General features: G+C 39.7%; 1 protein-coding gene across 2 annotated transcripts; it reads left to right on the forward strand.

Moving 5' to 3' along the window:
- The first annotated feature begins 791 nt into the window (after positions 1 to 791).
- On the forward strand, positions 792 to 14,497 carry ptpn22 (protein tyrosine phosphatase non-receptor type 22). 2 transcript variants are annotated; one of them, XM_056424128.1, is made up of 26 exons: positions 792 to 1,016; positions 3,269 to 3,377; positions 4,184 to 4,260; positions 4,370 to 4,465; positions 4,558 to 4,596; positions 5,157 to 5,228; positions 5,419 to 5,478; positions 5,771 to 5,913; positions 7,716 to 7,782; positions 7,896 to 7,973; positions 8,155 to 8,241; positions 8,641 to 9,187; positions 9,292 to 9,378; positions 9,520 to 9,597; positions 9,794 to 9,865; positions 9,958 to 10,094; positions 10,380 to 10,407; positions 10,565 to 10,663; positions 10,815 to 10,883; positions 10,958 to 11,091; positions 11,263 to 11,290; positions 12,934 to 13,020; positions 13,282 to 13,385; positions 13,472 to 13,502; positions 13,591 to 13,674; positions 13,763 to 14,497. In XM_056424128.1, exons 1-26 carry the CDS (start codon positions 915 to 917, stop codon positions 13,822 to 13,824), a joined length of 2,577 nt encoding a protein of 858 aa, XP_056280103.1. In that variant the 5' UTR covers positions 792 to 914; the 3' UTR covers positions 13,825 to 14,497. The 2 variants fall into 2 exon arrangements, with proteins under 2 accessions (XP_056280103.1, XP_056280104.1); XM_056424129.1 differs by having other exon boundaries at positions 12,958 to 13,020.
- The last annotated feature ends 2,271 nt before the right edge of the window (positions 14,498 to 16,768 follow it).

The following is a 16,768-nucleotide window of genomic DNA, read 5'->3' on the forward strand; positions in this document are numbered from 1 at the left end:
AGAAGAAAAAAAAGTCTAATTATTGGTTTCTGTTAGGGTTAGGACTAAAGGCCCACTCATATCATGCAAATATAAATGTAAGACGTAAATCTAAAAGTCTAATATTAAGATGGAACATCTAGAACAGGCAGAAATGTCTAGAGGTTAAGACAGATATAAATAAACAACTTCAGTCGATATCTAGTGTATAGAATGTGCAATGCCCATGCAGTGCAATTTATTAGAAATATGCTAAATCCATATTGTAGTTTATTTTAAAAAAAAGTTCACTACGGACCAAAGAGCAGCAGGCCGCAATTGGCCCACGGGCCATAGTTTAGGCCACCCCAGACCAAGAAAGTTAAGTGCGTTGCTGCTAATTGCTCGCTCAGAACATCAGGATTTTCTTGATTCTCAGGCAGTCTCTCTCTTCACCACTCCCTCTGCCTCCATCCCAACCCACATCCCTCCTCCACCCCTCCTGCGCTTCCTGAATGTGGTCCAACAGGCTAGACTGCCTGCACTGCACTCTGACATTGGGTAGTAACAGTTGTTTGTGATTGTTTATATACAGAAATGTATGGCCCACTGTGTTTGTGTGTGTTTCCCCTCCTCGTACCGCTGTCATGCAAACACACTCTCGGGTGAGTTTAGGACCCAGTGAGAGAAACCCAGGGGGCGTGGCAATATTTTTTTATCTGACCACAGAACCTGTTAGTTTACTCTTGCTTCCTCAAAGACAGTTCACACGTTCGTTCACAGGAGTTCCTTGATGTGACAGTTGCAACAGAGAAGTGCTCTGTGCAGCAGCAACAGAAGCGCCATCGCACTAAACCCAAGCCTTGGCGACCCTAATTCATGACCCCTGGACGAGGACCTTTGTGTCCTGAGATGCCTGTGAAAGGTGCCCTATCCAAGGCAGTGTTCAACCAGCCATGGAGCAGCAGTCCTGGATACTGAGGGACCTCCTGGTACAGCTGAAGAGACAGGAGGCTGTGGACGAGCAGGCGCCTAATGGCATTGCCGGGGAGTTTGCGGTGAGTGAACTGTTTTGTTCCTTTGGTTGAAGTAGCCCACTGTTGTGCGAAGTATCGATGAAGCCTCCACACGGCAGAAGTATTTATTTCGTGGCTCTCGTTATCACATCACCAGAAGCCATGTCATAATAGCTGTTTATTTATACTGAATGAAGTGGCAGTAAGTACAATGAGGGGGAAAGTAAATAGTTTTACAGACTTTCAACAGACTTACAAAAGCGCCATATTCAGGGAAGTAACGCGCTGCTGTTGTAACACCGCATGTGTGCTTCCTCTTTGCCCTGATGCCTGCCTTTGAAGGCTCACAGACAATGAAGACCCGAGCAGAGGCATTATAACATTTAACGATGAACAAAGATTATTCAATTAGTCATATCATTTGTTCATTTATCATGTTTCAGTATTACATATAACAGTGTGTGTACAGTCACACGCAAGCACACACATACATGCACACAAAAAATCTTCTTCCTCATAAGTGGAAGGATGACATCATCGAGGGCTGCTGCCATGGTGACATGCCAGTGCCTGAGGACAGCCCCCTGTGCTTCACATGCTGCTCCTACCCCGACCACTCTGAAGGAAGAGGTCTATTGCATCACTTCCTTTAAGAACAAAAAGCACTCTGTCGTGTTAGCAGCACAGACGGTTCACAAGGCCTTTAGCAGACTGTTTGGAACTGTGAGAATTGGCCTCTGAACAAAAAGACCAGTGTCTCAACAAATCCTGTAAGCCTGAACGAGCCTTGACTTTAATTTGAGTGTCAGACCCTTCGAACAGTAACATTTGAATGGAAATCCTCCCAGTTTTTAAGTCATCGTGCCAGTTTCTAGTAAAGTGAGTCACAGATTCTGGTCACCAGGGGTTGAATCACATACAAACTGACCATGTAGGACCATTGTGCGTTGGGTCACATGTAATATGTAATAGACCTGCTCTTTGGCTTCTCTTTTTCTTGACTTTCCTGTAAGGTTGAACAACTATGAAAATACTGCAACAAATGGCAAAAAGGATTTAAATAATACAAATGCACCGCAACTATTATACATTTGTGCCACAGCAGTGAGGTGGTGCCTTCGTTTTCTTGGTCCTGGAAGCATCGTATGGCACACAACCGCAGTTATGACGTGTGTTTTTTAAGAAGTTCATTCATTTGCCCAGATATGCTGTCACTCATATAATAGCATTGATTATGAGTTATTGTGAAACTTTGTTTCGCTTCTCAAAAGTTGGGTAAACCTAATTCAGTTGATTTGACTATGTATTTGACTTTATCCGGTCCTATAATGACTCAACATAAGCCAACGCACGTTCAATATTATGTTTCATTTGAGAAAGAGTTTTCTCCCATTTGCACCTGTTATGTTTTGTCAATGAGTTGTACGTCAGCTTAAAACTATATTTCTGTGGAACCCAAACTCATGATAGTGTGAAATAAAACAAACGTTTTTATAATGCAAGGCAATCTCATACATAGTCACACCAAGGTAGAAAATGAAGCTTCATATAGTTAGTATTTTACAGACTCTTTCTAAACGCAACTAGATTTATCAGAAGTGTAGAATTGCATTTGCTATAACGCCCATGTCTATAATGCATTGTGAACATACTTATACTGTGGTATCATCTGCTTATAGCACCGTGTAATTATAGTCATAAGTATATATAATGCTAATGAACAATAGGCATACAACTTACTTGTAAGGTCAAGTACCATAATAGGTAGTTTACTGTCACTATAATTACTGTTAATAATACATTATAATGTGATTATAAGTCACTGTATTTCGGCATTGTTTGTTTTAAATATCATTACATCTATGCAAGAACATTGAACTATACTTTGTCAAATTATCTTGAATGATGTCTCATTTAACAGAATGATGGACACTTTTATAACCAGATTATAATTTATTATATCAACCTATACATCTGGAATATCATTACTTTACTGAGAGCATCCAATGACCACTTGGAGTAATTTCTAATCACATTACAAGCTTTATAAGATGATTATTATCTATGGGAATTATAATACACTATGATGGAACATGCTTTATAATGTGGTATGACTATTGTTATAAAGCTGTATGTATTCTGCTATTGGTAGATTAAAACACATTATAAATAGGTTTTTAATACAATATATGCATTGGCGTCATATAACTGGTTGACAAGAAGTTCTCTGCATTGTGCGTTATGACTAAAATGCTGTAATTGAATGTAGGATTCTACATCTTCCCTTTTTTCAGAGGTTGAAAAGCCAGTCGATTAAGTACCGAACTGACAAGACCTACCCCACCAAGACAGCAGAAAAGCAAGAGAACAACAAGAAGAACAGATACAAAGACATTGTTCCATGTAAGCTTTGCTCAAAGCAGATTCATCAACATATCGTTTTGCCATATATACCTCTGCATCATTTTATCAGGGCAGTTCAGAAAAGATATGACAAGGACTAAATATATCTAGGTCAAGATGTAATTTGACCTCCATATATTTACACCGTGGCACACACCTGGCACAATAATGCTGAAAAATATACAGTATGTTAATTTATAAATTAATAATGTAAACCGTATGATAAAATAATCATACGGTTTACGGTATTAAGTGTTGCTTGACATTTCGATGCAAATATATAAACACTATGATTTGACATGATATGCAAATGATGTCTGTAAATTAATTTATATGTCTATGATGACTTGTAATTATTATGCAAGGTGATATTGTCTATAACCCATTTAGCCTGTGATACTAGTTTTTAAAATGTTGTTTCTCACTCTTATATAATTTTCATATTTATTGTTTTGTTGTTTCTTCTATTGTTTGTCTTTAAAATGCCTTGAGTACCGTTTAAAACGCTACACAAATATTATTGATGACCTTAAATGTTATAAATAATAACCGTATGTTCTTTAAGTTTAATGTGACTAAGTTAAGATCATATCTGATTTATTTGATAATATTTTATTTCTTTTTCTAATATTTAAAACCATTGTACAATGTTCAATATGTTCATAAACAAATATATACAAATACTAAACATATTTTTTACCATTCCGAATATTCTTTTCTTTGCCATCAGCCTGTGAAGTACAGCCCCGTTAACTACTCTTTAGTTGTGCGACGTTGATCTTGTAACTATATTCATCTTCTTTTAGTTGACCACACCAGAGTAAAGCTCACTCTCACCACAGCTAAAAATGACAGTGAATATGTCAACGCCAGTTTCATCAAGGTACATTAACTGTGTCCTTATAATATTCGTATACATTTAATTTGTACATAATACGGTTCAAGCAAATGTTACTAACATCTCTTGACAATACGTTGTGTTTTGTCACCAGGGAGTGTCAGGCTCTAGGGCCTACATCGCTACACAGGGTCCTCTGCCTCACACAGTCCTGGACTTCTTGAGGATGCTTTGGGAGTACGAAGTCAAGGTATGACCCACCTGTCATCCAGAAATAGATCTTTTCTAACACATCATGCTGCTTGGTTAAATAAACTGACACTTTGAATTCCTTGGCTATAGGTTGTGATTATGGCCTGTCGAGAATTTGAGATGGGAAAGGTAACATCATTTTCTAAATGTCTATATTCCGCCTGTTTTCCATTTGCTTTTGTACTGTCAACACTTCTGTAATTTGTGTGTCACTTTACCTTCAGCTTGTTGTATTTTTAAAAACCACAGTAAGGTTGTTAACCATATTTATACACCAGACGTTTTGCTGTTACGTCACGTAAGCTAAATGACACTATTAAACAACATCACGTTAAACAGTATTCCGCCTTTAGCTTAGTGGTGGTGACCTGAAGTTATGCCGTGGGGTAGTTTGTTTATAGCCTGACAATGTTTTTTACTTCTAGCGATTGTATTTACGCTTACAAAATTATAAAAGCGGTATTCATTTGTGAGGATTATCCTGCTGAACAAAACATATATGCAAAATATGTCATCCATGCAGCACTTTATAGCTTTCTATCTAGTCCCTGGAAGAATCCTCCCACCCAGAGCATGACATCAGATGCCATGTTAAGTTGAGGAATTGCCTGTGTTTGGTCTTTTGTGTGTTTAAAACCATTTAAAACTGTGGGAAAAGTAACACTGTGCTTGCTGTTCTCTTTTGGTAGAAAAAGTGTGAGCGCTACTGGCCACAGAGTCAAGAGCAGCCATTTGTTTGTGAGCCTTTCACAGTTTACTGTGTGAGTATTTTTATTCTCGTCATCACACTCTCTACTTTGATGGGTTTCTGTAGAAATGTTCCAGAACATGTTGACATTGTAATCTCAAACTATCTTCACACAACATCTGTGTCATACAACAATTAGTTATTCTATTATTCATAAAACACACATGTATCCAGCCTTTTTCAACATTGTTGATTTATTACAGGATTCTGAGGAAAACAAAGGAGATTACCTGACAAGGATGTTACGGGTGAATTATCACAACGTAAGTAGTGTTTATACTCTACACTGACTGTAAGAATAACTAACCGGTAATTCTCCTGAGACAAGCAAAAGATTATCAGATGAATTTGTTGTTAGCTGCAAAGATAAGAGGACCTTGTTAAAATAACACATGTGGTATATTTGACCTCTTTGAGAATCTACTGACGTTTACTAAATTAATTTATTTATATCTTTAGCTTTCACAATGATAAAAATAAATAAATAAATGTTATGCCTTGAAAATAAGCTTAGATTATTGTCTACGATGTCGACAATGCCTTTATTTTTTCCAGTGTAGCCGCACTTTGAAACAGCTGCACTATTTCAACTGGCCAGATCATGGTGTACCAAACTCCATCCCTCCCATTCTGGACATGTTGCATGAGATGCGTTCCTATCAAGCCCATGATGATGTCCCCTTTTGCATCCACTGCAGGTCAGGCTTTTCTATGGAATTACATTTGACTTAATGTCCTACAGAAAAACAATCTTAATCCATTTTATTGTAGGCCTATTGGGGTCTGTTTGCTGTTAATAAACAATTTAAAAGCTATCTTAGTAACAATAAAATCCACAACAAATATCAATCTGGCAATACGGAAAGAAAAAAAAAGGATCTAGTTGATATTTCTAGGAAGGTTCTCGACTGGTTCTACACTGATTTAAGTTATTCAGCTTTGGTTAACATGCTTCAAATACTTATCACATTCTATAAGGTGTTCCACAGGGTTCCATACTCAGGCCACTGTTCATGCTCCCACGAGACCAAGTTGAACAACATAGCTAAGGAGTTTTCACACAATTGTATTTATTGATGACGCAAACAGTGACACTATTGGAAATGTGAAAGAACAAAAGACAGATCATAGTTATTGGGCTTGATTCAAAGAATGACTACATTTTAAATAGCTTCAACAATCTGGAAAAACAAGGTCAGAAGCAAAAATCTTGGTATCATTACTATCATTATGACCTAAACTTAAGAAAGTATTATGTGGGACTAAGATCAAATGTTTCTCCCTTAAAAGTAAGTAGACTCTATCTGGCACATTCTGATGCAAAGACATTAATCATTTGGTCTTCTCTCATCGTTACTTTTACAGTGCTCTTTTGACTGGACTTCCCAAGGAATCAGTGAACTGATGACACAGCACTGTTCATATGCTCCGTGTCTCCTTCCAGGCTGTGAATGATTTAGCACCTTTACACTCAGTCAACTGTGTCTGCTTTTTATACGATGAAGTTTTCGTGATATGGACCAAAACATCATCAGCATCAAATTGATATTAAAAAACGTGGAATGTTTAATAGTACTAATTATTAAGATAATTACTGATGGACAGGTTTTATGTTTTGTTTGGTTGCAGACAAACAGTGAACAAACTGAAGAATCACACTTTTGGTTCTGATTGAGTAGTTAGAGAACGTATTTCCTGTGGGCAGAATCTATATGTCCCCTACTTTAGGCCTTTGAGGTTAGGCACCTCCTCAATTTTCTTTGAGACAGGAATTGTGTGTAGGCAGGTAGCCAACGACCCACTGGGTTTTAAAGTGTACGTGGTGTGGGCATTTCCCCTCAGCTTTTCCAGCAAGTAAACTGTGGCTGATTTAAAACCTACTTCTACCTTTTTAATGAAACGTACACACCTAAAGAGTTATCTGACTTGTATCAATCCACACAAACAACTATATGTGTGTCTTAGTTTGAGACCTTATAGTAAATATTCTGTTTTGTGAAATAGTGTGACACAGAGCTATTAGATATGTTTTGGGTGGGCGCAAATATACAGTGAGTTGGCTGTAAGGGAGATAGGAGAAGGAACCCATGTGAGGTCTGCTAAAAGATAAGTGGAGCTTAGTTATGGAATTGGCTCCTTAAAGAGAAGAAGAGTTTGTTCAATGTACCATCTTAATGATACAGAAAATGTGTTAAATTTAGTTTGATGTTGTTGTTTTTATTGTAAACTACGCAATAATTTGTTTAATAGGATATTAAATTATTATATTAATATTGTGCTATACTACAAACCCGACGACTAACTGTGGCTTCAATATTTTCCAGAGAGTTGAATCAACTCTTGTCTTACACAGTGGGACAGATTTATTTGACATATTTTATTTATTATTATTTTAAACTAATCTCATAATATAAAAAAGTCCTCAGAGATTAGCCTTTTTAATTGTGATTCCCTCTCTCTGGAGATGTTACAATGTGACTTTTTGCTGCTGTGATTTTAGTGCTGGCTGTGGTAGAACAGGAGTCCTGTGTGCCATTGATTATACCTGGAACCTCCTGAATACACAGGTGAGAAATACCTACAGTTCCACAATACATTTGGCACATTATCCATCTAAAGTCTGATTCATTTAACAGTAAAGATTCAAGATGTATCGTGCTGTTTGTGTGCTTGTTTTTAGATGATCACTCCAGATTTCAATATCTATGACCTGGTTCAAAACATGAGAACCCAGAGGCCCTCAGTGGTTCAAACCAAGGTAGTTGCTGTTTTTTTGTAACAAAGCATTACTTGTAACACAAATCTTCTAACAGGCAGCACCGCAGTTATTTACGTCAGTTGCTTCCTTCTATGAAATATCTTTTGATGATTTGTGTTTTGTGCGTCATGCCCCAGGGCTGTGTCAGCTAACAGAGCAGGTTTTTGATGTTTCACCCCAGGAACAATATGAGCTGGTGTACAGAACCATCAAGTTGCTGTTTGAAAGATATTTGCAGGCCATGGATTCACGGACCTGCAGAAATGAGGTGAGTGATCGAGAACACTTCCTTGTGAATGAGCCAGAAAATAAACAATGGACAAGCCATCGCCAATTGACAAGCACATGACCATCACGATCAGCAAGGCAGATACAACAGCTGTGGCAAGCTCTCTTGTGGTTTCAGTAGCACTGATGCAGACTAGTCATGTGATCATAGGAAAATCATTCATTTGTAGGCAAATAATCTATGAAAGTTTTGTCAATAACTGCTTTAACACAAGGAGTTAGTGATTTGTCCAACTGTAAGGGCCTTTGCATAATATTGCAAACACCATACTACTACATGTACATATTTGCCAAGCATGAATGAATGCACATGCAAACTGTCTTCATTTATCAAAAGCTGTTGCTGCTCTGACTCACACCTCCCTGTTAAACTGGCCAGGTGACGACGGTCCCGTCTGCTATCACGACTGCACTCTCTGACCTGAGTGCGGAGTTGGATTTGCTGCCACAGTTCCTGCACCTTCTTGATGAAGAGAAGGATGTTTTGCAACAGTGCCACACTCCCTTGCCTTCTGCTTCAGAAAATCACATTGCCTTGAGAGCCAAGGAATTGCCCAGGGACCAGGAACAATGGCACCTATTCCGAACGCTCCCCGAGGCTTTGACCACCACCCGGGACCCGCAGGAGGGACCCAAGACCTCCCTCACACATGTGCATACCAGCCAGAGAGCCCCTGCAGTAGAGGAGAAGATAAAGGAAAGCGACGACACAGCATCTCGGAATCCACCATCACCGGCTGTGGCAGCAGCCATTTGTCTGATGGTGGAAGACCCGTACTTTGACACACCTATGAGCTCCCCTTCATCAGAAGAAGCACCAATGGACTTGACTGAAGGCACCAAACAATGGACAGCTAGTCCCATCTTCACCACGCCCTCACTATGTCTGAATGACCAGACTCTGGAGCTTAACTCTCTTGCCTCAGGTAAATGGTTATATTAGTGCATGTTAGTCCAATACAGAGACAACAGGGAGTACAGTAGAATCCCATGTTGTAGATATTTGCATTCACTGATGTTTATTTTGCAGGTACTGTTGCATTTCATAGAGATGAGGAGGTACCTCCTCCCTTACCGCAACGAACCCCTGAATCTTATCTCATAACTGTGGCAGCAGGTTGGTGTTCTCAGTGTCTCAGGTCAATAAATAAAAAGATCTGGAATACGATTCATTAGTTTTGTTTGAAGCTTACTCTGTGCATTTATCCTGGACTTTAGAGGAGACGTCATATAACATGTTATGGTTTTTGTTTTTCAGAGTTCCCAGATCCCTGTGAAAGGTTAATGGTTATCATTCCATCCAATGCTGCTGCTGAAGCTGTGAGGGAGTTGGGAAGTGAGGACTTATCTGAGGAATCTTCTCCAATCTAAATATCTTCTATGGCACACTGAATAATACTTTTCTTCTTGTGCCACAACTCTGATGGCTAATACCATTATTTTTAAGGCACTTATTTTGTTAAATGTGGAGTGACTCTTTGATGTTGAAATGATGGATAAAATAATATAACAAACTATATCCATTTTTCCAGGCGGCCCACCCTCACCTGTCCCCCCACTTCCTGAGAGAACCCCAGAATCTTTTGAGTTGGCCATTGATCAAGGTGACTTCATAATATCACAATTAAGAATCAACAATTACAAATTCTGAAGTTTAACTTTATTAATTAAATTGATTATTCTGGTTATCGTTCAGCTCCTGTAAAGCTGAGGTCAGAGGTCAAACCGGCAGTGATGCTCAAACGAATAGGAGTGTCTTCCGAGTGGTCTGGTGACTCAAAGCCAGCTGCCACTGCATCTCAGAGGGAGACACAGCCATGGGCGAGGAGTAAGGTGAGGAATAAAGTCTCCTTCGAGGTGGAAATGTGACTATGCATATTCACATTATTTGAGCACATAATGAAGTAAGCATCTAATTGGCAGACACCTCTGACCAATGGAGCATGTAAATGATCATCATGACATATGTGTCAATCCAAACCATAAGTTGTAAAGTGGTGGCTCAAATAATATGTCATTGTTAAATTGGAGAAGGGTACATATGAACTTATGGGTTTTCTTAAATCAAGCATTTAAAATGTCTGTAATGTAACGGCACCATACTTCTCTTTCTTGTAGAGTCTGAAAACAAAAATGACCTTCACAGGTAAGCTATTTATTACATGCAGCGCAGGGCTAATATTTATACGCACTGGCTGAAAATGAATATGTATTCTTTTAAACCACTTCCAGATTCAACATATGATTTTTATGTATTTAGTTTGGCATGATTTATCAATAGTATTTTCTTGTAATACCTCCAGTTCCAGTAACACATGCTGATCTTGCATCAAACACAACGTCAAACCTCCGCCCTCACTCTCCACTTGTGGAGCCACTGACTCCTCTGCTGCTTCCTCAAAGTAAGCTCACCACACCGAACGAAAAACCCGCAAACATGTCTATGTCACTTCGAGAGAAATGATCATACAATACACACCCACACAAAAGAAGAAGAATGAATTCCTTGTTATTTAATAAGAAATAAGAAGTATTGTATCTTTGGTTGTGCAGCTGAGGAGAGCCTGACTCCTCCCCTTCCTGACAGAACCCCCGAGTCCTTCATCCTCACCACAGAAGAGAGTGAGTATCAGACGAGATTTAATTAACCCATGCTGCAGTACTCGTTGTCTAAGTGATGTGTTCTTATCCAACAGCTCACAAGAAAACCGCCCTCTGCCCGCAGCCTTTAGAAACAACACGGCCCTCCCCGAGCGTCGGCTTGTCCTCTGAGTGGGACGGCACCGCTCAGCCCAAGAAATTCCTCGACGTTGTTATGAACAGGAGTAAGGTAATGACTATTATACGTCAAAAACTGGGGGTTACATTTGGTTGACAGGGCAATAAATAGTGACACGCACAGATTCATTTTCCTGTACCAATCTTATTGTTTTTTCCTTTCAGTTTTAAGTTTCCATTTTAAACGACATTAACATGTTTTCTTACATTTTCTTCGCCGCAGAGTGTTCGAGCTAAAGGTTCCAGACAAGGTAAGCTATTTGATGCCTTGGAAAAATACTTTTTTTTCATTCTGCCCTGGCAGGTAGAAGATAGCAATATTTAAAAATTGGTTGCAAAATAAATTTCTAAAACAGCTGGGCACTGTAAGTTTGATTACATATTTCTCAAACAGCAGTTAATGGTGTATTTGTTGGGGACAAATATGGTGTGCTGTGGAGTTGTGCTACGTTCACGACAAAAGCCACACAATTGAAGTGTTCCTCAAGCACTTGTTGGTGTAGTTATGTTTAAAAAGTTTCTGTTTAAAGTACTGGGAACTGGCTGAAGGCATTATTTTAGATGAAAACGTAACAATTTGAAACAAAAAACATATGGTTGGTTGATGCTTCACCATGTCTTGCCAATACAATTAGAGACCATTTCAACTTTAATTTGTAGCGGTGTCACACCCATCACACACACACCCGTCACACACACACACACCTGGCTGCATGCCACTGGCTTCTATTGAAAACGACTTGTAGCCCGTTACTGTGGCGTCAGTACTGTGCACACAGCATTAAAGGGGAACACAACCTAAATGAAGAATTCCGACATGCCATTTTTATGTCCTAAGAAAGTTCAATCAATATCTGTGAACATTATCGACTCTCTCTCGAAGCAAAACACCAGAGAAGGAAGTCTTAAACATGTGATGTCATCCAGGAGCTTTTGGGTCTTTTGTCAAAAGTAGAATAACATTGGTTTCAAGATTAGTAATGCTGTTCAATTGAAGATCCTACCCAACTGAGGTAGGCCTATGTTATTGGACTTCAAAAAAGTAACATCAGACATTTTTTTCTCCAACATTTGCTGTTTTATGATTTTAAAACGATGCAACTAGATACAAAATAGGTTCTAAAGGATGATTTTATTTCCCAAGGGATGTATACAGATATTTAGGCATGTATCATCTCAAATGGCTTGAAATATAGCTGCAGTAACTGGGGGCGGGGCATCCTCAACCCTCTCTTTTTTTATAAATATTATAGTTTTCTCAATTCTGAAGAACAAACTGAGCCCATGTACTCTGAACATGCCCCTGGGTGCTCTCAGTGTCATCTATTATAACCTATTTCCTAATGTAAATGAAGCAGTTCAAGACTCCATGTACTCTAAGATATCACACATTTGAGCATTAAAGGTTCAGGGATTTTGGAGAGACTTGTTTCCTAATATGTTTGTACTATCTCAGACCATCGAAAGAAACTGTATGAATTTTGAAAATGGTCGTAGTAGTTCCCAGCAGCAGGGAAGTGTGTGCTGGTTCGAGTCAATACATAAACAGTGCTACTGTTCATCATAATGATTGAACATCTCAATGTCAATTTCATGTTATTTGTAACTTTTAGACAACAAAGGAGGTTTATTCTACCATAATTTGATGTAGCAGTTTAGTTCAGAGGTTAAATATTTTAGTTGTTTAGTCCACCAGCTTCTCACATTTTGTAAGCGTATATTGCATTGTTTGTTAAGTACATAGTCTGCAGGGCAAGTTAGTCTTTAGTGGAACCTATCTTCCACCACTGGGAGGCATCCTTTACCAAAACAAGAGATGGAAGCTTGACTGGGAAAATGGCATATTAATTGTTGTCTTGTTTATGATCAATTTCTAACGTTGTATGAGGGATAGTTTATGATTGTGTTTTTACTGCAGAGCCCCTTACAGCGGTTCGGCAGCTCGCTCCACCTCCTGTGGTCGTGGCTGGAGCAGGAAGTGGTGAGTTGCTTCCGGCATTAGAGGAGATGAACACTCTACAGTGGCCTATTTCACACGCAGTTGTATTATTAGACACATATTTACTTGGTATTAAATAAACATATCCACAAGTCTGTCATATAAAACAATTGTTTGAGTTTTGACTACACAGGGAATCTTTCTCACAAAACATGTGTAACAAGTACACGGGGGTCGCCATCAGGGAAATAAAAAAAAAAGTGACAAATCATTTGATGTGCTTTCTGTTTCTGTGTTCATCAGCACAAGTGGGGCAGCACGATCTGAGCCGCAGACCCTCCCTGAACAGCGAGACGTCAGCAAACAACTCAGACAAGAGCAATGAGAAGGGCCTGTCTCGAACAAGGGTAACGCAAGAGCTACACGCACTGCTTCAAAGAACCATTTCAAGATGTCGGCCATTAAATCTATGTTTTTGTTTCCTTTGTCCCAGAGTCTGAAGTTTTTTAGAAACAAACTAAAATGTAAGTCTTTATTTAACTGTTAGCTCAATCAATGAGGTGATGTTTAGAAGAAAAGTAGCATTAACACATTTTAAAACTATATTCTCAGCTAAAACCGACCCTCCACCATCTCCCACTCAACCTGGAACGCCACCTCAGTCACATGGTGCCTCATCTTCACTGTTCAAATTTGGTAAGCCCGCATCTACGTCGATAGGTCATTAAGATATTACATAATGATACATAATTTTTTTGTGTGACACCATCTTCACCTTCCTCAGGATTTGGGAGCCGTTTTGGAAAGCCAAAAGGCCCCAGGAGTTATCCGGAGAACTGGATTTGATATTTCGAGTCATTCATCTCTAAATATCAAAACTGGAACTGTTCTTGTAATGAGGATCATCGTAATACATCGCACCGCTAAAGGACTTGTATGCAGGGGACCTGAAAAGCACTGAAGGAAGCTTCTCTTCGTCTCTCACAGCACAGCAGCAGCAGAGAACAGGAAGTTCCTCGTTACCAGCTCTGATGCACTTTTTACCGGATATCGACTCAGGTTGATTTGTAATCAATGAACAACATTGACAGCAACTTTGACCAATGACTTCAATGTGACTCAATTCATCTTGAGGAGGTGGGCAGTCTGCAGTGAGAAGTTTGAAACTTCTCGTTTTAATGCTTAAAGCAACGCTGTTAAACTAAATTTATATTTAGTTATGTGTGTGCCTTCGTGCTTTTGGCATGAAATGTGAAAACTAAACATGTGTTGCCACTTTTTCTATTATAAAGACAATACAAACTAAACGTCGTTCAGTGGATCCTTTAGTTTAGTTTGTCTGCCATGATTTACACATCCATCTGTAGTTCTGAAATGAGTTTTAAAGCATCGTCAACATGCTAAAAGGTACAGTGACTATGATGTGTACTGATTATGTATATGATGCAACTGTACAGTTTAACCGTTTTATATACACTGGTTGCACACAAAACTATTTATTAAAAATATACAAATTCAATGCATTCTTTGTGTTTTTTGTTCTCTTTTTATAAAGGACTGAAATATATTGGCAACAGGTCTCTACTGAAACTAACACAACTGATTAGAAATGCCTCAGTACAAACATCACCAACATCACTGGTGCTAGAACAAAAGGCTGCAGTTTTGTAAATGTCAACTTATTTCTACATTGAGCTCGTAAGTCCAGTAAGACATTATATTTCTGAAAACATAAAATAATAACCTGCTTCCTGAATAGGAACCCGTACGATGTCTTAATAATGTTATCTTCCAGGTTGTAATATTTACGTGTGTGTACTGACATTTAGTTGTCTAAGTAAAAACACTCGGTACTCGTGTGATCATATACGGCGCAGTATGCGTCCATCTTTATTCTCCGATCTGAACCCTGACCTGGATGACATCATTTATAAGCGACACTTCCTTGAACCGGAAGTCAAGATACTACATCCCCCTTTTTTTGAAATAAACATGACTATAGCTGCCAAATTAAATAGTAAACATCACTTCCTTAAACATTTCCGAACAAACTGAATATGGGCAGTTCTGTATGCCAAATCTGCAAGAACATTGGATTACTGAAGGATACACAAACTATCAGTTATCAGATATGAACAGCTGTTACTAAATGGCATTTCAACTATGATAAATGTAACATTTTCATGAACATATCCCTCAGTTTTTCTAATGCTGGGTATCACAAGTTCAATCTGTCTGGTGGCTTCACGATGCGGCCTGATCTCGTGGTAATACAGTCTGGTGGCTCTTTGGAACCTGTATGACCTGCAGGGTCCTGCTGTACTGCTTGAGACTCAGTGTCCTCAAACTCCATCTCGTGGTTGTTTGGTGGAAGTACCGGGTCTGCTCCACTTTCACACGTCTGCAAGAGGTGACGCCGGTTACGCCTGAGCGTGTGACCTCCATCAGTGCGAATATTGTATGATCTCTGGGTATCTGCTGGCTCGACGACTGTTGCGGGTTCCTATGTCCCTGTTGGAAGCTGGAAACGGACCATAGTTCCTTCTGGTAGTGCCGGTAGTGTCCTAGCATTCCTGTCATAATATTGTTTTTGTCTCTGCTGGCACAGTTGCCTTCTGCTGTGAACTACGCTGCGACAGACCAGTTCAGGTTGCAGTTGTTTCTCTGTGCTTGGTAGAATTGAGCGCAAACGCCTGCTCATCAGCAGCTGCGCTGGCGACTTCAGTCCATCAACTGGTGTGTTTCTGTATTCCAGTAAACTGAGGTACGGGTCTATCTTCTGTGCATGTGCTTTGTCCATGAGGGCTTTGACAGTCTGAACAGTCTTTTCAGCCAAACCATTACTCTGCGGGTACAGCGGGCTGCTTGTGGTATGCTCAAAGTCCCATGCGTGAGCAAAACCTCTGAACTCTTGTGAACTGTAGCAAGGTCCATTGTCACTGACTACTGTCTGTGGTATTCCAAATCTGGCGAACATTGATTTCAGCTTTTTTATGATAGTTGTAGATGTGAGGTTGGTGATTTTCTCTACCTCAAAGTACCTGCTATAATAGTCAACAAGAACTATATAGTCAGTACTGTTCCATGTGAACAAGTCTGTGGCTACTGTTTGCCAAGGTCATTCTGGGATAGGATGTGATAGCATCGGTTCCTTTGCATTAGAGCTGTGTCGCTCAAGGCAGATGCTGCAAGATCCGACTAGTGCCTCTATCCATTTGCACATTCCTGGCCAAAACAGTACGTCTCTTGCTCGCTGCTTACACTTTTCCATCCCTAAGTGTCCTGTGTGTATGCGTGAAAGCATTTCAGCTCTGAGTGAGTGAGGCACGATGATTTTTTCACCTTTGAGCAGGATCCCATTAGTTTCTGATATCTCGTCTCGATGATTCCAATACTCAGCGATAGCAGACGGACATCGTTTGTTTGACTCAGGCCATCCTGCTTGGATAACTTGTCTCAACATTGAGAGTTGCTCATCTTGTGCTGTGGCGGCTTTGATTTCTGCCATTTTGCGATCACTCACCGGTGCACTGCTGATCACCGTATGGATTTTTAAATCCATGCCTTCACTTAAAGAGTTATCATTACACTCAATCGGCTTTCTGGATAGCGCGTCCGCGACCGGGATTTGTTTTCCAGGCTTGTGTGTAATGGTAATGTCGTACCTTTGTAGTTGCAGTATCATGCGCTGTAGGCGCGGCGGTGCTGCTGCCAAGGGTTTCCGCATGATTGACTCCAACGGTTTGTGGTCTGACTCGACAGTCACCTGTCGTCCGTACAGATATTGATG

Source organism: Pseudoliparis swirei, chromosome 9 (assembly GCF_029220125.1).
Source record: "Pseudoliparis swirei isolate HS2019 ecotype Mariana Trench chromosome 9, NWPU_hadal_v1, whole genome shotgun sequence".
Lineage (NCBI taxonomy): Eukaryota > Metazoa > Chordata > Actinopteri > Perciformes > Liparidae > Pseudoliparis > Pseudoliparis swirei.